The following is a 25,264-nucleotide window of genomic DNA, read 5'->3' as shown; positions in this document are numbered from 1 at the left end:
TAATAGTATAATTATGTAATTAATTCATGTTAACGGTTGGTAATACATTTTAATACAATATTCTCGGTGGGCCGAATTTACTGATGTAATGGCCGAATTTGCCTGGGCCGAATTTACTTTGGGGCGAGTTTACTGGCAACCGTCGCCAACGACATTCCGCTTGTTTTGATTTCCGCAAAACAGCTGCGAGTGCGCGCTTGTTGTCTCGATCTGTCGCATTGTTTCATGAATTCACAATAAATATATTGTTATTTGAGCGTATCTCACATAATCAATAACAAGTAAGGTATTTTCCTACTGACTGTAACCAAAGTGAATGGAAGAGGCCAGCTCGAACGAGCAGATAAATGATTAGTGATTACACTTTATTTCAAGTCATAAAAGTATCTATTAGAGATGAACAGCTTAAGCATAGTCTGTTTGAGCTGAAGTCGACCGTAGACTACTATTATCTTTAGCTGATGATGGATCAGATTCAGCCTATTTAAATATCACATGAACTTTTTAATATAATGCATGTTTTATCATGAGAGACATGATCATGTCATGCCAACAATTTACACTTTTCAATTAGCTAAAGTCGAATTTATGACTCTGTAGTTTCCCATTTTTTCATGGGTTAGGACATGATGCAGAGTTGTATAGTATTCGACTGTGCATCATTAACACATTAACTGAGAGAGAAGAGAATAATTTATTCTTAGACCGTCAATTACAAATTGCGGGGGAGAGCTAATATATCAATGTGAAATTAAATAATTCATGAACAGTTAAAATAGGTGACCAAATATGACAAAGTCTTGGTGCCGGTGCCATCCATGACTTCAAAAGTAACAGCATAAATTATTTTAAATACTAATATGTATTGTACACATCTAAACATGCCTTAAGTCCCTTTCAATGACGATAAGCAAATAAATAAATAGTAAAGCAATAAATATGTGTGTATCAGTATATAAACTGTACAGCATTCCGATTTGTCATTCCTTTCTGGGAGGAAACCCCACATTCATGTATTTTAAACATACCGTACCAGCATTTCTTCTGATCAACTTGATGCCCAAAAATGTATCTAGTAAAACGCAACAAAGTTCAGCAAAAGAATTTACATTGTACAATGTACACTTATTGAAAATTCAATAGTATATGTATATTGAAATGGGTAAATATATTTTCTGCTCCCACTCGTCAGGGGTAATTGTCAGCAACTAGTAGAGAATTGGAAAAAACATTGTATATCAACAATCGTATCACAAAATATGATTGTTGATATTTTGTTGATATTTTGTGATACGATTGTTGATATACAATGTTTTTCCAATTCTCTACTAGTTGCTGACGAGTGTCAGCCAAAAATATTCGGGTTCATTTCAATATGAATTTGCTATTCAATTGTATGTTGAAGTTCTGTACCTCCAAGAAGCTCTCCCATTATTGAAAAATGCAGAAAAAATAACATGAAATGATGGGCAAGCATATGATTTTGTGATTTTACGATTTTTGTGATAACTCGTTGAGTTCTGTTCAGTAATGTACGTCCTTTGAACTTGATTTACTGATGAGTGATGTTGAGAGAGTGAAAGAGACTTATTGTTCTGTCCATCTGAAAAGAAATCCCATTAACATATGAAAATACTAACAAAAGAAACTTAACAGTTTAGGACAGGGTGTGATGTGTTGTACTTCCATTCAGACACTTTGACATGTAGTCTATATACTTGATAATCACAACGAACCAAAAGAGATCACCAAACAGTACACTTTTAGGGTAAATGTTGTCAGATTTAAACTGTCTATGAATTAATCCCTGCATGTCAACATTGGCCAGTAATATATGCCCATCAGGATATAAATAAAGCCAACAATGGAGAATATTATCCATTCTTACAACCATCAAGTACTGACTCCCGGTCTTTTGTGTATTGATATTTGCCAGACAGGAGCGCTCCTAAAGAGTTGAGCTGGTTCAGCACGAATTATGAAGTAACTGTTACCGTCCGCGTGCCTATTGTTTGGAGGTTATTTCAATGAACCATTGTCCGTAAGTGTGTGGCAAATAAATGGCATCTATCAAGTAGCTATCCTGAGAGCTCGTTCAGGTAATGTTATCTCAACTTCCCGCATATACAATACTGTTACACAAGGCATTGTCATATTGTGATATCATGTATCTAAATATATCTGTGAGTTTACGTTGGTGGGTCGAATCTTCAGGAAGCGTCACTCACTAAGCTTGAGATTCGTACTAGAGAGAAGATGTGTATGAAATGTTCTTAAAGATCGTTGTTGTAATATTGTAACTGCTTTTGTGTAAATCAACATTACTTATTGCATCTTTACCCGTATCATTTCTAAAAATACTTGCTTTCTATTGACTTGGCTAGCTTTCTTCTTCTCAATCTCTTGGCAATCAATTAACTAGCCTCGCTTCGAGCATAACGCCATATATAAATGACAGTTTGACTTAATGAATTTCATTCTATTGGGTATTGCTTCATTAGTTCCAGTTTCCAATTTTGAAAAGAGTGTATTAAATATTAACGAACCTGTTTGGGTTTTATTAAAACTCAGTGCATGACTTGAACTATTAAGATTCAAGTGAGATACAACTTTGTACAGGAAGAGGAGAATATTATTCCATCAGTCTCAGCACTAAGCTAACTCTTGAGTAGATTTCAGCAAAAACCAATAGGAATTCTGTAGTGAGAATTGGTTTTCATTTAAAACAGCAGTTTCAAGTAGGTAGCTGCAGATAATTTTTGAGATAATAAACCTGCTGATTGTTATGATATTCCATATCTAGTTGAGGAGAACTAACTCATTTGCAGGCCAATATTGCCAGCTGAATTCATTTTTAAAAATGTTAGTGCACATTAAAATCGTGCAGCTTTTCATTTGATTGATTTATGAAGACTGTTTCTCTACACAAGATATTGTACTAGTTTTCTACTAGTAAGCTACCCCTACCTCAAAAGTGATAATAGAGCTGTTGTCCTCATCCTTTTCCAGCTCGCGGACTCGGAGAATTTCAAAACTTATTTGGTGTACTGGTCAATAACCCAGAATACTACATTTGCTGCCTTTATGGCATTGGATGTGTTGGACATGATCCTGTGAAGTTTCTGCAAGGCAAAGTTCTTTTAAAACCACCAACTTGATTTTGATTTCTTCGGTTTCTTTTGAAAGAAATGCCACTTTGCTGTTCACTAGCCTCTATTTAACTGCCGAATGTCGGTAAATTGTACTGTCAGAAGAGAATGAATTTTAGTTAGACAGTCTTAGCTTTCACTGATATTAAACTAATTTTATTATACTTAAAAACAGTTCCTTGCAATGCTTGCAGCCTCGTGACGTACGCTAGGTCCAAAGTAGACCATGGATGCCATTACAGCACCATTCACTCCATGTTCCAAATTGCTCAATCAATTAAAAAATTGCAGTTCCAACAGGAGTTCAACCTCTTTCCTTTGAGATATGAAATTTGAATATATTTGGCAGACAGACGGATGAGAACCACGGATTCAGAGCCAATTTTCACATAAATATACTTCTCTTCACAGCGTTACAGGTGCTGTATTCATTTTCATCTCTTGTCATTTTATGTTATCTTCATTCCAACACCTTCCAATCTTATAATTATATCTCAATCCTACAAGAGTTTTTTTGATAAAGATAATTCAATAAATGCCTGACTGACTGATTTTGAAGCTCACAATATTATATGCTGCCACCCAGTAGTTGAATGCCACAACATTTCGTTTTTCAGCTTACAACGCTGTCACATTATGTGACATGGTTTAACGTAGGGATAACACAGCTCAATACAAGAAGCAATGGATACCAATCAAAAGGCAGAGCACAGTTTTGCTGATTCTGATTTCGCGAGGACCCCGTTACCTTACAACGTCACACGTCAGAATAGGTCAATGAGTTACCCGTTCAACCACTTTCCAAAAACTCATATCGCGTTAACTCCCGTCAAGGAGATGGAAGAAGATAACACTATAAAATCGTCAGTGTCTTCGAAATTGAATGGAGAAACGAGTAAATATAATAGAGCCGGGTATTTGAGTAACCCAAGCGAAATGTCAACACAAGTTAGCAACGAAGAAGGCATCTCCAAACATACTTGCTCTAATCCAAAGTGTAGGCAGTGCGGCAATAGCGGTATTCCAACAAATACTGTTAAGAAGCAACATTCTGCGGATGATTTACAACAAAAAGCAGATCATAGCGTTACGAAGCCCAGAAAAGAACCTAAAAGTGATGTTTCAAGTCCGTACAACGCAAAAAACAAACTATCGACTGTGAGCAACCAAAGAAGCAAACCAAAACCAATGGGTTCGGGCGGTTCGACTCAGAAATCCAAGAAGTTGAAGAAGAAATCTACGTGTCAAACTACCGATCAAGAACAGTCGCGTCTGCAAAAAGGTGCACAATATGAAGCGAAAACGGCGCAAGTAATGCAGAGAATGGAAGCAAAATACAAATCGGTGCAGCCTAAAAACAGGACGGACACGAATTCGCAAATAACTCCGGTTATAGAAGATGTGTATCCTGCTAAAAAAGACAACGCGAAGGAACTTCTAGGAAAAGTCAAGGTGACAACTCCAAAAGTGCCATATTATCTACGGTCCGTATCGGCCCCCGCTAGAAAACGAAAAGAGAAAGAAAAAATGCCGGAAATGCCGAAAACGAGCAGAGTCAAAAAGTCAGTTCTGAGTCTTAACGAGGCCGTCGGCACGCAGAATACACAAGATCCTGACATGAAGCAAAAAGAACCCGAAAAGTCAGAAGACATTGGTGAAGATAGAAAACACAACGAACTCGCGAACGTCTCGAATTCTGAATCTCAAAATTCGAATGCAGTAATGCTACACAGTGCCACCTCCGTGGACGACGTAGCTTTGCATTTCAACAACAACACAAGAGCGAAGAGACGTACGCTTCATAAAGTCAATACGGCTCCGTCCAGCCTCTATCTTCAGGTCAAACAAGCCGCCGTTAACGAAGGGGTCGAAAAGATTGTGTTTGTCGACTTTCCAGAAGAAAATGCGGATATAAATAACGGTATGGCCGATCATGGATTACAATCATTATTGGATAATAATGACCAATCAGGTATGTAACAATTAGATTTATCAATATATAAGTGAAGTTGCTGTTGGTTTGGTAGGCCACTTTTTGTACTTCTTATCCAAGATTATTTTTGTGTTCGTCAGATAACGTAGTGAACTTATTTACCATGATTACTTGTACTTACACTGACACACTTCTTTCATGTGGTTTTCAGCTCTCTCTTCTGGGCAGCATCAAATTCTGCACATAATTCTTTTTCATTGATATTAGGCCTATTTGGTCGACGTAAAGATTAGAATGTGTTGTGATATATACTCGAACTGAGAGTGACGTGTGCATTTTTGGCTACATCAGGGATGTGTCTTAGATGTAAATAATTTCCTGAGGAGACCATCCAATTACTACTTTTTTGGAGCACTTAAGTAGTATTGGCGTACTCGCAGCACTTACCGAAGTAGTCATGTTTTTAAACTTCTACTTCTACTTAAATACTATTTACTTTATGGAATTATTTGAATAGTTTTTGTATGTGAAATTGTAGGAATTGTGTGAAACGCCCGGCAGTAATATGAAAACTGAATATTCATATTGAAATTAACACTCGTTAGGGGTAATCATCAGCAACCAGTTGAGAATCGGAAAGAACATTTTATATCAACGATCATATCACAAAATATGACATCACCGGCATGAAATTTCGAATAATCGAGGCGCAGAGATCGTTTGAGCTAGAGGTACTATTTTCAGATGGTGGCACAAACTAGGACGGCATATTTTACCATCTATTTGTAGTGCCGTTAGTCATTTTGCGTTAGTCACGAAGATACGTCGTGCAGTTTCAAAATAAGCCACCTCCAATAAAAGTATGCTACCACTTTACCGAATCAAATTGTTTCCGCATGTCCTGGAAATGATTACTTATTCTTGTACGTAAGTAGCAATTACATGAATTTTAGATACCGATGCCGAATTAGAACCAAGCGACATTGCTATCGAGAATGCGAAAGACACAAATTTTCCTGACATCGCGGAACTGAAGATACACATTCCGTCCAACTCAGACTCTGACGCAGATCAGTCGAGGTCCCCTGCCCCGGACGAACTCAGAGACATGCTTTCAAGACAGTGGCCAGTCAGTCAACATCAAGAATCATCTTCAACGTCGGGATCTTCGTTGGGGATATCTTTTCGAGAAATGTACGGCATGGCAGAATACATACCAGGTGAAGACTTTGGAAGTGTCGTGTCTCCGACTGAGCTGGACGAAATTGAATTGGATAATTCAGGTACGGTGTACACTGCACAGATATTCTTAGTGGTTTAGAGCTAGGGCTTGAAACCTTGATTCGACCTATCGCATTCACTAAATCATAACAGATAGCTACACACATGTAAGTGGAAACAACATTTTTGTGAAGTCAGGTCGCCTAAAAAAGGGCTGCACACTAAATTTGGCTCAATTCCAACCAACAGAAGCGCAGCAGAGCAAATTGAAATTCTTGAATGTATTTAAAAAAAATTTGAAAAAAATTTTGAAATTTTTCTGCCGACTCCATGAAATTGCTAAGTTGTCAACAAAAACGATGCAAAAGAAATTTGACGCCATTCCAACCCGTAGAAGTGTAGTTATTCAAGTTTTTCATCAATAACTCTGGGATTACCCACCATCCATTGCTACTTTTGCAAATCCAAAACTTTCAACTGCAATGACTTCGCTTCTTTCGGTTGAAAGTGAGAAAAAATTGTTATGCATCGTTATTTCAGGCGACTTAACCATTTCATGGGGTTGACAGTAAAATTTGAAAAATTTTCTTTTTTATTTTTCCCAATGAATTTGAAAATTTCAATTGACTCTGCTGCAGTTTGTAGGCTACTGGTTGGAATTGAGCGAAATTTGATGTGCAGCGTTTTTGTAGGCCACCTGACAATTTAATCAGTGAACCCCTGGAATTTGAAGTAAAAAGTTATTTTCGAACGACCCTAACACGCATTTGTTGTACTGTGTGAACATCAGAAACTTATAATAATTCAGTTGAAGAAGACATTTTGGAAGACAGCGCCTGCTCATCAGACGATGACACTTCTAGTTTCGTGTTTATCACTAACGAAAATGGGAGATCCGAATTTAAGGAAGTCACTTCGTCGTCGTTGGTCATCGACGCCACTACAGACACGCCAAAGGACTCGCAAAATACAGAGGACTCCTCAGGAGAATCGGTTCCGTCTTTGACAATGCTACCATCGCATGTCGATAGATTTAAGCTTAACGAAGCTTCTTTGGCTTCACGACCTTCAAGTTCAAAAGCATGGTATCGTAACGATCGGGAAGATTGTGACGATGTAGAGCATTCTGAAAAAACGCTGGTTGATGACGGAGATGGGAATATTCCCTTTCAGAGCTATCAAACGCAAGGTGTGTATCTGCTGTGATTTGGTAATGCATTGTGATCGGAACTGATCAATGTAATTATGGTTGGTAGTCACTTGACTCATATTATCGGCATTTATGCAGGTACTCCAAAATCATACCCATTTGAGTAAGTAATGGGAGTACGGTAGGCGAAATCAGCTTGAGTACTTTGATAAAATTGAAGTATTGTTACTGGCAAATGTTCAAAAATAACATTTTCCCCCGGATTCCGGGGATCCACTGATTAAATTGTTTGGTTGCCTAAAAAACACGCTGCAGGCAAAATTTGGCTCAATTCATCATTATAAATTAAAATTTTTTTCAAATTATATTGTCAACCCCATAAAATGGTTAAGAGGCATAAAAGAACGATGCATAACAATTTTTGCTCACTTCCAACCGGTAAAAGCGAAGTTATTGCAGTTGAAAGTTTTGGATTTGTGAAAATAGCATTGACGATGGGGAATCCCAGAATTATTAATGAAAAACTCAAATAACTTGTGCAAATTTTTTTTTGCATCATTGTTGTAGACAACTGAACAATTTCATGGGGTTGACATTGAAATTTGATTACTTTTAAAAAAACAACAACATGATAGTAAATTCAGTAAATTCAATTGGCTCTTTGTCGGCTTCTGCTGGTTGGAATCAAGCCAAATTTAGTGTGCAGGAATTTTATAGGCAACCTAACAATTTAATCAGCGAATCACAGGAATCGGAAAAAAAAAGAACTTAGTTTTGATCGACCCTACCGGCCGCCTTTGATTAAGATTTAATACTGCAACAATTCCAATTTGATGATTTGACAATTGACAATTGCACACGGTGATCACCACAAGAGATTTTCCGGAAATTCGCAAATACCGTTAGATGTAAATTTATGTAAATTTGACATAAAATCATCGATTTTCAAACAAACTACACCAAAACTGGCCTTCTAATCAGTGTTGGGATGACTCGAGTCATGACTTGACTCGAGACAGACTCGAGTCACATTTTTCGTATGACTTGACTTGACTCGAGTCACTTTGCTAAAATGACTTGACTTGACTCGGCGTATCAAAAATGTGGATTGACTCGTGACTCGGAGCAAAATTCACGAGTCAATTTCGAGTCATCAAGCAATCGATGTCGATAAAAATCATTGTATCTTGCATATGTTCGGATTGTACGCGAAACGCTGGTATAACCCTTGAGAACGACCAATCATTCAATGACCGTGCGTTTTTACTGAACCTCCGTTGTTCTCTCACAAATAAATTGACCGCAAATGAAGTGATCAAAGCTTACCGCTCACGCTGTCGTAATCTAATAGCAAAATGTGTATTTCTGTTCTCTGCTCTTACCTTGACTAAACCTCTTGTTTTATTGAAATTGAATTCCAATATCGTTTATATAGTCCTCCAACCATTGGCACAGGCTAGAATTGTATCATATCAGTTCGTAAATGGGTAATGTATCGCATCTTATCAATTCGTTTCTCTATTCTCTATTTTGACTGGTAACTATAATCCGAGGCTATGCAATTACGTAGTTTAGCATTTCTACGTATATATATGTGAGCGATAAAACGCCTTCTTGAGTTTATATTTAACTCTATATTCGTTTATAGGTCCAGAATCAATGACCACTCAGTCTGTATTTCAGACAGCTAGCAAAATGCAATGACGTAAGCATGCCTCATACTTAGAAAAGGCAACTTGACTTGAATTCTGACTTGACTCGTGACTTGACTTGACTCGACTTGACTCGAGTCACCTCGAAAAATCGAGTGACTTGACTTGACTCGAGTCACCTTTGAAAATTGATTGACTTGACTTGACTCGAGTCAAAATCTGCAATGACTCGAAATGACTCGTGACTCGAAGGTAGTGACTTGATCCCAACACTGCTTCAAATCTTTTCTCTTGATCTGTGATTTGACTGTTCAACTTGACTACTAAAAAGCGATATTATCTCGTCGATTCGACGTGAAATTGTCCATAACAGAACAACTTAAAATTCACAGAACCAAGTTTGAAGTCTGAAGAGAAGCGACCGACCATGAAAAGAACTTTGACGCAAGAAGCTCTGAAGCAACATGATATGCTTGTGAGCAAATGTGTGGATTCGACCTCGGAAAGGGAACTGATTTATGACGAGGAACAAAGGGTGAGAAAAGAAATTGAAGTCTATCCCATACCAACGTATGTGAACGTGAAGAAGTCTTTAGAATATTTACAGTCATAGTTGCCAATAATTACCCGAAACAGTAAAATAGTAAGGTAGCAGGGCATATGTTTATTTTGAGAGTATGAAAATGCTTGTTCTATTCATGTTAAAGCCCGAATTTTAGAAAGTAATCACATTAACAAATATTTTACTTTACGGCTAGTTTTTATGGCACATTGAGACAAAGTTCCTAATACTTTTTTTGGCAGTTGAAAGTATCGTTTTGATTTCAGGCTAACATGCAATCTAGACTGTCAATGCAAACGACGACCACAGATTACAGTGTTATGACTGATACCACGGTGACGGGGGATATGGAAACGACAGAATTTAATGGGTGGCGAAAAGGCAGAGAACTCGGACATGGAACGTATGGGACGGTAGGATCATTAATGTTGAGATGTTTCACAAACAGTTCAAAGATAGAATTATTGGAATCTATTTATAAGACTAAAGCGGAGGATTTTGATTATTGTGATATCATACTGTAACTTATCCCTGACAGGTCTTCGAAGCCTTGACCACGGAAGGGAAGTTGGTGGCTGTGAAATTGGTCGAACTTACCACGTCAAATTGGGAGGTCGCCGACAAAGAATTCAATCGCGTACGCGGCGAGGTTGATCTACTGAAGACGTTGCGACACAAAAATATTGTCAGGTAATTCATGTTATTCGAATCGCGACTATTTGATACCCTGGTGTGTGAAGCGATCTCGTGGTCGACCGAAGATATTTTGTCAATTTGTTGTCAAGTACTATAAACCTCGATGAAATGATATGAATCGCAAGGTTCCGAGTCATAAGTCCATCTCACTTTTCCAGTTTTGACTCGAGTCGAGTCGTTTTGAATTTACCACCGAGTCAAGTCTGAGTCCAATTTCAGTGAGTAGATGTCCAAGCCATAGTGCTCACCGTTCAGTTTTGTATTCAATTCACTTTTTTCATCTTGTGATATAGAGTTCGTGTATCATTGTACATTGAACGCACCCGTATTCGACATTTCATGCTGGTGACGTCATATGTTGTGCTACTATTGTTGATATACGATGTTCTTTTGAATTCTCTACTAGTTGCTGACGATTACCCCTGACGAGTGTCAGCCGAAAATATTCGGGTTCATTTTAATATGAATACACTATTCAATGATCTAGAATGGCTCGCATTCATAATATCGTAATTTTTCTCAGTCATAACGGTTTCTGGCCCTATTTTCCAAGTATCAGGACTTATAGACGAAATACCAATAATGTGGTAAATTTACGATTCTTCGAATTCACTGCGTCTCTCTGTCGGTCTGTCTCGACCATCCTAGTCTCGAGTCACATGACACGATTCGAGTCATACACAATGACTCGAGTACAAGTCGAGTCAACACATAAATCGACTCGAGTCGTGTCATTTTACGCACTTGAAAAAAATGACTCGAGTGAAGTCGAGTCATCCAAAAATCGCGACTCGAGTCGGACTCGCGTCGAGTCATGACTCGCCTCATTAAAACCCTGTGATATGTGGCCGGTAAAAAGGTCTTTCTTTCCTCATTTTATAACTTTTTTGCGATGTCACTTTGGATGTGTGTTTCAGTGTTATTTTCAATACATATTTCATTAATTCATTCATATGCAACTTTGCTCGAATTTTTCTCATTTTCAGGCAACATTTTCAATTCCTAACCCGATGGTAAAGTCCTAGTATATCAGTGCAAATTTCATAGTAGGCCTATTTATGTTGAGTTTCTCGGAGTTAATTGGAAGGTATCCAATTTTGGAATGTTCATCCAAATTTCTGAGAGTTAAGTAGTTTAAAATTTTTCATTTATTTGAAACTTTTCTTGCGTCTCGATTTTACTCATGCATTACATCAATTAAAAGCAGTCATCAAGTCCTTATATATCCAGCATGCATTTCACTGCATTGGTTGAAATTGCCTGTGCCTGATATTTGAATGTTAAGTTTAGTAGTCTGAAGCTCAATCTTCCCTTTGAAAGGCTGCTCGGGACTTGCTTCGACGGCTCCTGCGTGCACATCTTCATGGAACACGTGCCGGGTGGCTCAATCAAGACGATATTGACTCAATACGGGGCTCTGGAAGAGAGAATCTTCCGCAAGTACACGAGACAGATCCTCGAAGGCTTGACGTATCTGCATAGCTGTGGAATAGTGCACAGGTGAGGGAGTGTGGTTTGGATCAATATTTATTGTGGGCCTACGTTATACGATAACAGCTCAGCTCACTATATCAACACCATTGAGTATTTGATTTTGCTTCGGTGACCTTGATACTTTTGTTTACATTGTTTTCCATGGTATGGCCGAAAATATGTGACTTCTTTGTCATTTTCTTGGGTCATGAAATTAGTAATTTTGTATCCAATGCGTTGACGGTACTAAACTTTTCAAAACTAGGGTAGAATTAGATATATAGCTACACAGTTTTATAAAAAACATGATTAGAATTAGAATTACTGAATTTGCAAAAACTTGGACCGGGAATCAGGTTTCGTTTGTATCAAATGATAGTTCATCCTTGTGAGCACGAGAATAGCAATATCAGCAAGCTTGGCTCATTACGCACTGTACAGTTCTCCTGTAGCATTTTCAGGAATACCAGAAATTAAATTTGAATTTGAATCGGAGCATATCATATACATTTCAGAAATTAGATTAGAATTAGATTACCCAATATTTTGGACTGACACTCGTCAGGGGTAATAGTTAGCAACTGGTAGAGAATCGGAAAGAACATTGTAAACCAACAATCGTATCACAGAATATGACGTCACCGGCATGAAATTTAGAATAATGGAATAGGACAAAATCATATCCATTAGGCCTAATCACTAAACGTGATACATGGACTATCTCTTGTGGTTCTTATGAGTATTTCATTCATGGAATTATGCAAAGCTACTCCAAAAATACTTTCTGAAAATGTGAGCATCAAGTATCAAGTTTTGATTAATAACCTACCTCTTCAATTGTAAGTGGAAGCAGACTGAAGACGTATCACTTGTGTAACTAGTACCACCGCTACGCATACAGACAAAAATGACTCAAAATAATACTGGCGATACCGATATACATGCATTCTTCCGCCCAGGGACATAAAAGGCAGCAACGTAATGCTGATGACGAACGGCACCATCAAACTTATCGATTTCGGATGTGCGAAACGATTGAGAGACAGCGCCATGCTCAGCGAGTCGGCCGGTAGCAAAGACGCGAAACTTCTGAAGACCATGTTGGGAACACCGTACTGGATGGCTCCGGAAGTGATCACGTCGCAAGGACACGGGCCAAAGTCAGATATATGGTGTGTAGATGATCAAATCCTGACGTGTTATTATTTATAATGGCTAGCATTCATGGCAAAAACAGTAATCCGAAGCAATCGTATTTCCTTTCCTTTTTGTTCATTTGCAGTTGCAACTGTAGTTGAACATACCAATTTCTTAATATTAGTTTGAGCGGGAGGCAAAGTAGTCATCATTGTTACTTTAGTGGTGCTAGAAGTAACGGCATGAATTTTTACTAAATTTGTAAAAAATGAAAACATAAGGTACCGCTAATTAGAAGTACTCATTTGAAGAGATTGTTGGAGGTACAGAGCTTCGATATTCAATATACACTATTCAAAAGCACTCGTGTAAACAGAGTTACAAAGTGAATTTGGTCGTGGGATCGATCAGTTTTAGCAGTTAATCGAAGGTGGCGAGATGTGTTTTCGCTGTACAATCTTCAAATCTATATATTCAGTTACTGTGATACGTTGACAATTTGACGCGGTTCCCATCATAATTTCACTTGTTTAAGTGATCCAAACTTTTTACAAAACTATTTTCTGCTTTTCAAAATCCCAAGTCTAATGAATATATACAGATTTGTCTGAAAAACTGTTTTGGGTATAAGTATTTTAATTATACGGCCAATTGAATATGGAGTGCAATTAGGTATATACTACTTCAGTGGGAGTGCTTCCTTAGCGACCACCTCTTATCAGTTCAGACATGTTTGATCTGGCACAATCAGTAGTAAGTCCCGGGGAAAAACAGGCATTCGTATTTTCATGGAAAGTATTGCAAATAAACCCCTCTTTTCAGGAGTGTGGGGGCAACTGTGTACGAAATGGCGATGGCTCACCCGCCCCTGAAGAATCTGGAGTCGACTGCCGCGTTATTCCACATCGGGAACGGAAACGAAATGCCGCAGTTATCGAAGCCGGAATTTTCACGATCCGTTATTAGTTTTGTGAAAAAATGCTTTACAAGGTATTATTGTATTCTAAGTATTCCTAAAGTAATACTTAAGTATTAAAATAAAATATATGGCATTAAAATAGTCCGTTGCATGGTTCCAAATGAAAGACCTTCACTTTTTTTGTTACCGAAGCTGGTCATTAAAGAATTACTTCTAACGCTACTCATGTAGTTCTGTTGTTAGACTACTTCTTAACACTATTCAGTTTTCAGGCAATTTTTTTTGTACTTGTAAATTGATACATCTACTTGTAGACTACCTCTTCCTTTTATCCGGGATTTTCATGGCAAATCACCGAGCTCCCGCAGGCCCGAATTATTTTGTCAATACGAAATCGTTCTTGCAGAGATCAATACCAGAGGCCAAAGGCGTCCGAACTGTTAAATCATCGCTTTTTGAAAAAGATGCCAAAGTGACCCAACATACTTCATCAGCCGTTTTTGAAGGACCTCCATTTTACGAAGCACTGTGAAGCCATTCTAGCTGAGAGTAGAATCGCGTATTTTTTAATCATGCAATAATACCATTCTGGAAATGCGTATTTACAAACATTCTTTACCTGTTTTTTACGATGTTCCAACGTTCCTCTTTCTCAGTCTTCATTCTTACAACGATATTCATATGCACTGTCTTTTTTTATAAAGCGTGCCTTCATTTGTAATTGTGAATTGTTTTTCGTTTCAAATACATCATGAACTGATTGTGCATCTGCCGGAATAGTGACATAATGAAGAAAAGGAAGCTGTTTTTTCATGTGTACAGTTTTACAGCTGACATTAATTGCTTGTTTTGTATCTGATCTTATTGAGGTCAACACTTAACTCAAATCAGATCCATATATCCAGGCCTGATCGTATTGTCTGTAAAAATGTGGATGGTGAGGCATCTGGCATGTTATGCTGGCTTCAAGTCATTCATAGTTAGAAATGCTTGTCCCTTGTCATAATAGAAGGGCTGTATCGAGCACATGCTGTGATCCTCATCATACTGGTAAAAACTATAAACTACTGTTTTCCCGCTAAAATTCAAGCTTCAAAAGGTACCTGACATACAAATAACCCAGTTTGAATGGGCGTGGTGAAGCGCTACATTACCGGCCATTCCCGTTGGCTCTCTCAACAAGAACAAAAAATCAAACACCGCAAAATACATATATTTCCACATGAATACATACCAGGTAAAACACTTCAAACGATATAATAACAGCACAGTAATGGTATATTTGGCACGGTAAAACACAACACTTTCGTGTGGATCAGTAAGTAGACAAAAACGCGTATACATCTTTCAATTGAAGTTTCTTTGGATCCTCGTCGCATTTGAGATCGATATTCAGGAGCGGTCGACCTTCGCCGGCAATCCCGTGGAATATAGCACAACGCAGATCATTAGTGTCGCTTGAATTGGGAGATCTGCAAATAGCAATTGAAAATCATTGCTACATATTGCGCTGGGTAGAGGGAGATATTGTTTTACCTTCCAATCACAGGTGTGAGACGAATGTTTGGAAGTCGAGACGGTAAAGTGGACGCGGAGTCTTTAATCGATCCCGTTCGTGGATTGTAAGTTGCGTTGCAGAGCCAAATGTCCTCGATAAGGAAGGATGCAGTGTTGTAGAATGTAGCGGGCGCAAATCTGTTCACAATCTGAAAAACCAGGGTCGCAATATATTGAAAATGTGTATAACGTCTTGTAATTGAAAGGATTCTCAACCTCAAGACCATGGTCAGTGAAATGTGATATTAAGAGATAGACATGGACAAATTTTACTGGCTTGATGATAAAATTGCTAGGTTGGTTGAAAAAATGCTGCACATCAAAATTGGCTCACATCCAAGCTGTAGCTGCTGCAAGGCTGTAAGAGTAGAAAATATAGTTTTTTGCAAATTTTACTGGCTACCCCGTGAAATTGTTGGGTTGTCTAAAAAACGATGCATACCAAATTTGGCTCAATTGCAACCCGTAAAATCGAAGTTATTGGAGTAAAAATTTTGGGTGTAAAAAATTGGTATTTACGGTGGGAAATTCTATGGACTGTAACGAATTACTTCTACTTTACAGGAGTGCTCCAGTAGATTATATTACTTCTGCAACGGGGTATGATTTTAGACTGCCTCCGCTCGTACTTACTGTTTTTTAGCCAAAAAACTTACTTCATAAATTTCGGATTTTGTAACACAGATAGTGTGTTTCTGGATTATTTTAGCAGCACTTTTATGGGAACGAAATTGTCATAACAACTGGACGAAATAGCCCCAGTGACTGACTACATTTTCGAAAATTTCTAAAACCACTTACGTACTTTTCATACATTCACTTGCTATGTCCTCTAAAAATAGTTATGATGTGTCTTTGAAATTGCTTCTTTTATTCTAGTTAAGTAGAAATTTACAGCGTTACTTCATACCAATGATGATGACTTTGGCCCCCTATTGGCATAAACGCAGACCATATCAGAAGACTATATTTCCCGGATAATATGTACGAAAACATACCTTAGCCTCAAAACAAGCGTCCGATTGCAATCCTTCGTCGCCGAGTATGGCTGTCATCGCGTACCGTAAGAACAAATCAGGCCGCACGAACGCGCCTAGGTTGAAGCAGGTTGGAGTTTGAGTCGACTTGGACGCCCTGCTGTCCTCCTGATAACAACAGTAGTGGTCAGTTTTAAGAGATAGAGAATCTTTACCTGTCAAGCATGAAAATCAATGACCTACGGGACGAAAATGCAATTGCGTGAAATATGATATACAGATAACGTAGATAGATAGGCTTGATATAAAACCGTCATCAAAGTCGAGCCATTCAGGCCAGGAGCATCTTACTACAGAATTCGTGACTTGAATCTGAATCAAGTAATAATTCTATAATTCGAGATACTATTTTTGGACTACTGAAATAATACGTTCCTTGACACTGAGATGTGGTGATCTGGTGATCAACTCACAGCATTGCGACTAAGTGAAATGAATTAGGTATGGTAGGGAAAATACCAAATAATCTTCAACATGATGTAGAACTGGGATTATTTTCTTGGTGGTCGCATGAAAGGTATACATTTTTAACTTTCATCATATCATACATACTGTCGTGACGTCACAACGAGTAATACTCAAATTCTTGACTCAATTCAAAACCTAATACTATATTCAGAACAGAATCACTTCACTTGTCAGTTTTGATCAGATCTAGTCGATACCCTGAAACTTTAGATTAGCTAACAAAAATACAAAATGACATAGAAATCAGGTTGAAAGGGTAACGCATCTACCATTTCCAGTCCCATGTTGCCGGATAAGAAATTCCTCGCAGCGTACTTGTATCTTCGTAAGACAGTCGATGAAGATTGTAATAAGCGAAGGAACGAACGTACGGTGCGGTGAGAGTGATATCGAAACACTTCCGGAATATTCGCGATCCAAGCTTGAGGTATCGCGTCGTTTATCAAGGACTCGATGATACGAAGGTGTCTGTCGCTTATCTGAGTTGAGAGGTATAATTGACTCATGAATGATAAGATATACGCTATAGGCATGGTTGTTATTGACACGCAAGTCAAAAGTAAGAAATACCGTTAAGTCAAATCTTATAAATAAGGACGCCGCCCGTCAATATAAGGACACATCTGAGAAATAGGGGCGGTGTGGTAACCCTGGCTATAGCTCATTGCAACCGAGGTGTTCGGTAACAACCCAGCAAACACAAAACCGTAAAAGGATCATCCGGGATCATCTCGATTAGGTTCTGATTTTCTAAGTGTCGAGGGAATGTCTAAAATACGTAGTAGGATGGTCTTGTGGTTATATTCAATCAGAATAAATTCATACATGGTGTTGTTCCATCTCATGCATTAGGCTTCGTTATATCCGGTAGTTAACCTAATAATGCAAATTTTCTATCTCTCGCTGGTATGACTAAAATACGTAGAAAGGATGACTTTGTCGGTACATTCAATCACGATGAATTCCTATCCGGTTTTGTTCGATCTCATGCGGTAGCTTCGTTCTATCCATTAGAAAACAATGTTCTCCCTTCGTCGTATTGCGTGAGGATGTCACCGGTGTTGTATATTCGTGTTGTTGCTCTAAGGTCGAACAGTTTTGTTTTCTTCTTATATATATGATCTTCATTATATATATATTCGCTCTTTCGGTAATCTCGCATGTTCAACGAGTATGGCTAATAGTTTTATTCGGAGAATAACTAAATAAGTGAGATGTTGTACGTTTAGGAATATGATTATCGATGCGTGACTTCTAGAATATTTCGGCGATTCAAATTTTAGGTCATCGTGCCGGACAAAGATTTGACGCGCAACAGGTCGCAGCCAGGCATAGTTCGCTCTTTCTGTATGGTAAATGCCGTAAATATATAGGAATTGTGACTGACTGAGGTAGCGGGTTAAAGGTATATACACAGTAGCATATAGCTTATGGGGTATTTCGAATTGCCTGTAGTATATGACTCCTAGAGCTGTTTGACTTTCTGCAAAACAGGTGTAGACAACTATAGAAAAGTTTCAGCTTTTCCAGGCTAGAATTAGAGCTAAACCGTTTTTTCCGAATTAGATTACAATTATATTGCTGGCATTTCGCTCTAATTTAGTGAAATTAGACCACTATAATTATCTAGTTGTCCAAGTCGCTTCAAACATCTGAATTACCGGTACCTATACCTACGGTATATCATAATATTTATGCTTGAATTTTCTAGGTATATAAGTCATATAGATATACATACCTGTAGAACACTGATTCGTGATTTTATAAAAGTTGGTGCAAGAATGGACATTTTCAACTTGATGTTGATTAATGGAGCAAAATTTGATATTTGAGTGCAATTATACCTCGAATCCAGTGACAAGATTATTAATCGTTGAAACCAAACGCAGCTGGTTTATGTTGGCCCAGAGAATTTGGCTAGCCAGACCATATTGATAGAATATGGTCACAGTAAGATAATATTTTGGGCTAATTTACATGAACTTTCCAACATTTGATTTGATATGTCCGCTAAAACAGTTGTTATTCTGCTTTCGAATAAGACCTAAATTGCTGATTTCAATGGTAACTGTGTTTGTCAAAGGCTGTAAAGGTAATTTCTTTTCCATGTTAGATGTTTGTTTGTTTGTTTGTGGTGTTCATGGTGGTGGTTCGACTACACTGGTCATTTTACACCAGGCCGGTTCTTATTATTATCATTCCGTATCTGCCCGATTACCAGTGAACTCGGCACTTAGTGAATTCGGCCGCACAAACTCGGCACTTGGTGAATTTGGCCGTGGTAGATCTCGTAGCGGTACCGGTCACCATGATTGGTTACTGGAATGTTTGCGGGTGAACTTGGCACTTTGAGTGGTTGTCAATGTTGTACGGGGGTCAGGGCATGCGTAGATCACACAGTCACGGCGTGATTAGATCACAGATTGCGTAATCGCGGGAAATAACGTGACGCTCTTCACTTGGTGAACTCGGCCCTTGGAGGAATTGGCACTAGAACACCTTCGCATTAGAAATGCATTTAATATGAATGAACAGTATCAAAAAGGAAATTTAAACGTGTCGTGGCTCGCGGTAGATCTCGTAATCTTGGGATCCTTCAACCTTGTTATCGAGACACCCTAACCCCAGAGTGGAATCGTCTCTCCAAAGGCTAAAAATAATTTATTTTGACTTGATCATGCGAAACATTTGTTGATGAGGAACACTGGCTTGTCGTGATCGATAAACGAAGAAGCGCCGCTTGATCTTCCACAGTTTCGATCTCACATACAACGCCAAGATCCATCTTCTCAAAATTTACACGACACAGGCCCGTCACTCACGCCATCGATTCCAAGCAGACCGCGCGTGGTCGGTATATGAGCGCTGCGTTATTTCCCGCGGCTACGCAATCCGTGATCTAATCACGCCGTGACTGCGTGATCTACGGATGCCCTGACCTCCTTACAAGATTGACGAATCACTTGATAATACTATTATTAGTTTAATAATTCATATTAATAGCTGTTAATACACTTCATTACACAATTTCCCGTGGGCCGAATTCACCAAGTGCCGAGTTCATCGGCAACCATCTGCCCACTTATAGCACGGCCCACTCCTAGGCTTTTTAAGACATGGCTATGCGGATCAGATGGCGAGGAGGAGCCTAGATAAACGGCCAACACTTCGGTAGGAATTATGGAGTCGACGTGTCAGGCTCGAACCCGCAATTCATTGGTGTTTAGCTATAATGGAGGGTACCACTACGTTACCTCGCCATACCTTGTAAAATGGGACCGTAGCATTTGGCATTTCGTGTGGCAATTGACTTTTGTGTGGAAAATTGTGTTCGTTTTAGAAATTATCCGAAACTTTTATTGCGCCATAGATTGTATATGATAAAACGAAGCCACTCACCACAAAGGAGGATTTAAAGAAGTTTGATGACATATTGAATGAAAGCAAAAGCCTTTGCAAGAGATGTGGTATGTTGAATCTGTTTTTTTATTTTCAAATGCTTGGCGATAGCAGACGGTATATATAAACGTAAGATGTGGAAGCTATCAAGGTGTTATGTTCATTATTTTTAGAAATTCAGTCAGTCAAAGTGGACGATCGTATTACTTGGATTATATTTAGGCTTATTTTGGCATCTTTGAGATGCAACTCTGAACGTGGACGGTCATGAACAGTCAACTAATTCTGTTCCTATATTGACATATCAGACATTTGCACTCGTACCGTTGGCGGCGACAATATTGGTCAGTCAGCAAAAAGCATCATGAAGAAGGTTGCCAGTCTGGTGAAATTATAGCAGAGTCGGAAAGAATGGGAAATACGCTTTCATCAACCTCCATTTGAACAAGATCACATATAGTAAGAGACATTCATGATATGCTGCAAATGTCACTGTGTTCTTTGTCTAGTCACCCCACTCATGTAACTATTGAGGCTTCATGCCAGGGTTGTAACCAAGTCACAAGGCTCCGAGTCGCAAGTCAATCTCACTTTTATAGTTTTGACTCGAGTCATTTTCAATTCACCACCGAGTCAAGTCCGAGTCCAAGTCAGCGAGCAGAGGGCCGAGTCCGAGTTATGGTATTATGACTCGAGCCAGAGTCATTGTGTTAGCTGCTCAGTTTCCAATTTAAGTCTTGTTAAACCAACTTTTTATATATTTTTTGTGATATCGAGTGGGTCGCATTTATAATATACGAATTTTCCTTACTTTTAGCAGTTTCTGGCCGCATTTTCAAATACCAGTATCAATAGACGAAATCCCAATAGCGATTTGCTGTACTATTCTTTGAAATAATCATGAAATGTCGGTCTTGGCCGTCTGAGTCTCAAGTGATGCGCAATGAGTCGAGTCATTTCAGTACTTTGAGAAGATGACCTGAGTCAAGTCGAGTCAACAGAAAATCCTGACTCGAGTCTTACAACCCTGCTTCATGCAATGAGCATTTACTTTGAAGATAAATAGTAATTAAATAACTTGTTGGTGGTACAAAATTTTAATACTGCTTTCAAAAGTACCTTCATGATAAACGTTATTGAAACCCGAAAAACTTTTCGCGTGCCTATTAAAGAGCTACCGGCACGATGAAGGAAGCAAAACAGAGTTGAATTCAAAACCAGATGAAGAATTATGACGCATTGATGTCGAATTTAGAAATAACATCAATGGAGCCAGAACACAGCAACAATGCAGTGCATAACAACGGTTGCGTAAAACAGTATGACAGCGTGACACAATTCTTTAATTATTTATTATAGTGGTGCCCACCGTAAATACTATTTCATTAAAATCCGAATTTTTCGATGGCAATAACTCCGCTTCCACTTGTTTGAATCGAACCAAATTTGATGAACATCGTTTCTATACATAACCTAACACTAACACTACATGGGGTGAACAGAAAATTTTCAAATTTTTTTCATTTATTTTTACATAATAAATAGAAACTTTCTTTTCCTGTAGCAATGCGGCTACTGGTTGGAATTGAACCAAATTTGGTGTGTAGGCTTGAATTAGGTAACCTAACAATTTTATCAAGTAGCCAGAACGATTTGAGAAAAAAGTCATTTTTTAAGAGCCCTAATGTCCATGTCAGAGAAACGTTTTAGGGTAGGCCTACTCACATGTCTCGCAGCGTTCTCTACATAATTGTGAATTGCGATACAAACTGTTCGCTTGTATTGGTTAAGCCATCCAACTTCGAATTGTAAAATGTTGGGAGTCTTTAAATCAAATTTTTGAAAGGTGCACTTTGAGAAGATTTCGGAATCTGTCAAATTATACAAAAAAATTTAGCAAATTCTTTGACATATTTCATCCATTTGGGACTCGATCAACGTAAAAGAATTAGTAATTATTTTATACAATATATTGTATTTGTAGTTGAAGTATAGTAATAATTCTTATGGTTACCGCACTTGTAACGATTCACGGCCATAACTGGAATAATTAGAATGATGTAGCTTTCAAATTGTCATGCATTTTGCAACAACATTGTTCTCAATTTTCAAGGTGCTGACCATTGGAGGAAGAATCACCCTTGAGCCGGGAATTCACGATCCGGAAACGCGGCCGACTGTTTCTCTCCTCAAGAGGAAGGAAGAGAAAAAGGGAGCAGAAATAGCAAGAGTGTGACAAGTCGCGTCCATTCGCTTTAATGCGTATTTCCATCCGCGAAGCGCGAAGTAGTAGGTGGGAAAACTAATGGGCGTTTGGTTAGCGCTTTATAAGGTTGACTCCAGCGCTGTATTTGCTAAATGTTGCGGTGAAATAGGGGTGGTGTCATTTGGTATCAATATTGACTATTAAAAGACCATTTGTTAGTGGTCATGGATTTGTTCGGCCAGTATGCAGTAATTTCTGATGGTCACTTCCCGGGCTTCTGTTCTCTAACCCCTCATGATTGTTATTCTGCTTCTAGTAAGACTGTCGATTCTAATGTTTTATCATATCATTTGTCGGAGGTTTCGCTCGCTTTTTTTACAACATTTTGCTCTCTGCTAGGTCAATTACTGGCTGAGTATCACTACAGCCTAAGAAACTGCACTAATTCTCATTTTAATGTCTTGCTGGTTATCTTGCTGTCAATTCTAATAATTTGTTAATGTCTATACCAGTGCCACCACTCAAATGTTTTGTTCTCTGTACACAATATTGTTAGGTCTTCAGCTTTCCAGGCAGAGTATCATTCCGCTTTCTAGACTTGAGTATATATCTCTCCAACTAGCTGCCAAATAACTGATTCATTTGGATTGTTGAATTGATCATTTTTGACAGAATGTGAAGAAATTTTAGTCAAGAATTCTTTTTGTGTTAGTGGCTGTTTTCAAAGATTGCTGAAGTAGTCATCGTTGATCTTGATAATCAAGTAGAAGTGGCGATTGAAGTCAGTTCTCTAGCCATATAATAATAAAAAATATAATAATAAAAACTTGCAAACTTGAGTGGAAATAGTCCAGAATCAAATCCATTTTAGTAAGTATGGGTGAAAAAAATGTAGGAGTCATTCGTTACTCGCTACCTCTGCCATTTTCGCAGTACGAATGTCTTGGCTAATAATCGTCATTTTCATTTTATTTCTACAGGGTGTTGAAAAGAAAACGCCAGAGGGATTATCATCATCAGACGATGAAACCTTCTGATTACTGACTGTTCTCATAGTTTCATTCATTGCTACTTGGCCCTACAAGTAATTTCGTTTGTTTCATTTTTTACACCGGCATTATTTACTTGCCAATTCGTTTTGAATTAAATTACCGCAAATGTGATTAATATGTAGTAGATAATGTGGTGTGTGTGTGTGTACGCAGCCGTGATCAGGTTATGCCCAGTGGTAGAAAACAGGTTATTATATCAGGATGTTCTTTTAATGTAGGATCTACATTCTACTCACCATGTTTAAAGGCTGTAGCATCTGCATAATATTTACATTATTGAAGGACATGGAAAAGACATTGAATTGAGTCGACACAAAATCCCCCTTTCTACGACCTGCCGAGATCTAATATCTACTATATCGGGCTCGGCTTTCTACATCTTTGGTCTGTACTGTGTTTACTGGGAAAGCATTTCTATTTTTCCTAGTACTCAAGTATGTATTGCCTAATTTGTAAATCTTACTCATGTGCAATGTTCCCTCTAATTTTTGACGAGTCTGCGCACACCCACCATTTCACTGCGCAGACCCTTGGACAACAGTGCGTAACGACTAATATAAAGGTCATCACTTCCGATTTTTTGTGCGCAACTTAGATTTTCTTTGCGCAGAGACCGTTTCAGCACTGCGCATTTGCGCACGTGCGCAGCTTAGAGGGAACATTGCTCATGTGGTTATGTTTCACTTTTGCTTCACAGTTTGGGATATGTTTTGATCACTATTATGTGTGAAATTGTGATAGCAACTTGGTGGAATAGCATCTGCATCATGATAAGTGAATATATTTTAGAAAATTGCAACTTTTACATTGTACCTACGCTGACTACTTTGATCACTTCGTCATTGCAATACGAATGATAGCGTTTAATCTAGGGTCAATATTCCACCTGTATACCGAGAGAAAGGTGATGGAGGTGTTTGAACTTTTGAAATAGTCATAATTTTGTATTTATATGGTCATTATAGAATAGTATTTCCATAATCGGAACTATTTTTATGCTGCGTCTCGAAATGTCTGTCTGCCCCAAAGTCACTGGTTTCAAGTAACCTAAATTACCTCGATACATCCTTTCATCGCTTCGACGCAAGCGGAGACGTCGGTCTTCATCAAGACAATGGCTGTCGACACCCGGGAACATTCGGCGCTGAAAAAATCAACTTTCCCGTCTTTGGTCCCCTCGTACCCGCCAAAATGGTCAAACCCAGACGCCTGCGATAAAATATTTCATCAGGTCATCATCACAAAAGTTTCACAACATGCCAAAATGCGGAAAATGGTATTCAAATATCAGGTTTAGTCGCGAGAACGATGTTGTTGCAGCAGCATCACGCAAAGGTACATATCCAGGTCAGAGTGCTCTACAAGTGTGAAAACGGAATGAAGGGCATGAAACAGCGCTTGTAACAAACCGAAATTAATGATAATGTCGTGTCATATATTACGATTTTGGCTGGCAAAAATGTCTCTCATAATCCTGACACGACAATCTGGTGAGGTAACTAGTATTTTCACATCAACAACTATATTTTTAATACTGCTTCCTACCATGGGAGCTATGAAATCTTGATTAATTGTATCACAGCGTCCAAACAGTTAGCACAACACTACGAATATTCACGGAAATAACATTTATGTGATTAACTTGTCTCGTGG

General features: G+C 38.4%; 2 protein-coding genes and 1 long non-coding RNA gene across 5 annotated transcripts in view; 2 read left to right on the top strand and 1 right to left on the bottom strand.

Moving 5' to 3' along the window:
• Nucleotides 1-1,420: 1,420 nt before the first annotated feature.
• Nucleotides 1,421-14,657, top strand: LOC145446756 (uncharacterized). Of its 2 annotated transcripts, XM_080325110.1 has the most exons (11): nucleotides 1,421-3,568; nucleotides 3,767-5,121; nucleotides 6,036-6,365; nucleotides 7,112-7,492; nucleotides 9,498-9,640; nucleotides 9,934-10,080; nucleotides 10,206-10,357; nucleotides 11,684-11,863; nucleotides 12,796-13,008; nucleotides 13,796-13,963; nucleotides 14,299-14,657. In XM_080325110.1, exons 2-11 carry the CDS (start codon nucleotides 3,834-3,836, stop codon nucleotides 14,366-14,368), a joined length of 3,072 nt encoding a protein of 1,023 aa, XP_080181236.1. In that variant the 5' UTR covers nucleotides 1,421-3,568; nucleotides 3,767-3,833; the 3' UTR covers nucleotides 14,369-14,657. The 2 variants fall into 2 exon arrangements, with proteins under 2 accessions (XP_080181236.1, XP_080181235.1); XM_080325109.1 differs by lacking the exon at nucleotides 1,421-3,568 and having other exon boundaries at nucleotides 3,634-5,121.
• Nucleotides 14,658-15,089: 432 nt separating this feature from the next.
• Nucleotides 15,090-25,264, bottom strand: part of LOC145446754 (dynein heavy chain domain-containing protein 1-like) — a 73,306-nt gene continuing 63,131 nt past the window's right edge. The window contains exons 96-100 of the mRNA XM_080325108.1: nucleotides 24,668-24,820; nucleotides 17,224-17,433; nucleotides 16,448-16,594; nucleotides 15,429-15,598; nucleotides 15,090-15,364 (exon numbers count right to left, since the gene is read on the bottom strand). Coding sequence (XP_080181234.1) covers nucleotides 15,208-15,364; nucleotides 15,429-15,598; nucleotides 16,448-16,594; nucleotides 17,224-17,433; nucleotides 24,668-24,820 — 837 coding nt within the window. The 3' untranslated portion in view covers nucleotides 15,090-15,207. The remainder of the gene's footprint in view (nucleotides 15,365-15,428; nucleotides 15,599-16,447; nucleotides 16,595-17,223; nucleotides 17,434-24,667; nucleotides 24,821-25,264) is intronic.
• On the top strand, nucleotides 18,233-23,839 carry LOC145446761 (uncharacterized). 2 transcript variants are annotated; one of them, XR_013917342.1, is made up of 5 exons: nucleotides 18,233-18,359; nucleotides 20,325-20,421; nucleotides 20,662-20,812; nucleotides 22,467-22,646; nucleotides 23,540-23,839. It is a non-coding gene; the product is annotated as an uncharacterized LOC145446761 (long non-coding RNA). The 2 variants fall into 2 exon arrangements; XR_013917341.1 differs by lacking the exon at nucleotides 18,233-18,359 and adding an exon at nucleotides 18,408-19,046.

Source organism: Botryllus schlosseri, chromosome 9, assembly GCF_051294905.1.
Source record: "Botryllus schlosseri isolate E-star chromosome 9, Bs_hap1, whole genome shotgun sequence".
Lineage (NCBI taxonomy): Eukaryota > Metazoa > Chordata > Ascidiacea > Stolidobranchia > Styelidae > Botryllus > Botryllus schlosseri.
The sequence above is the reverse complement of the archived record's forward strand: the minus strand, read 5'-3'. Positions and strand labels throughout refer to the sequence as shown.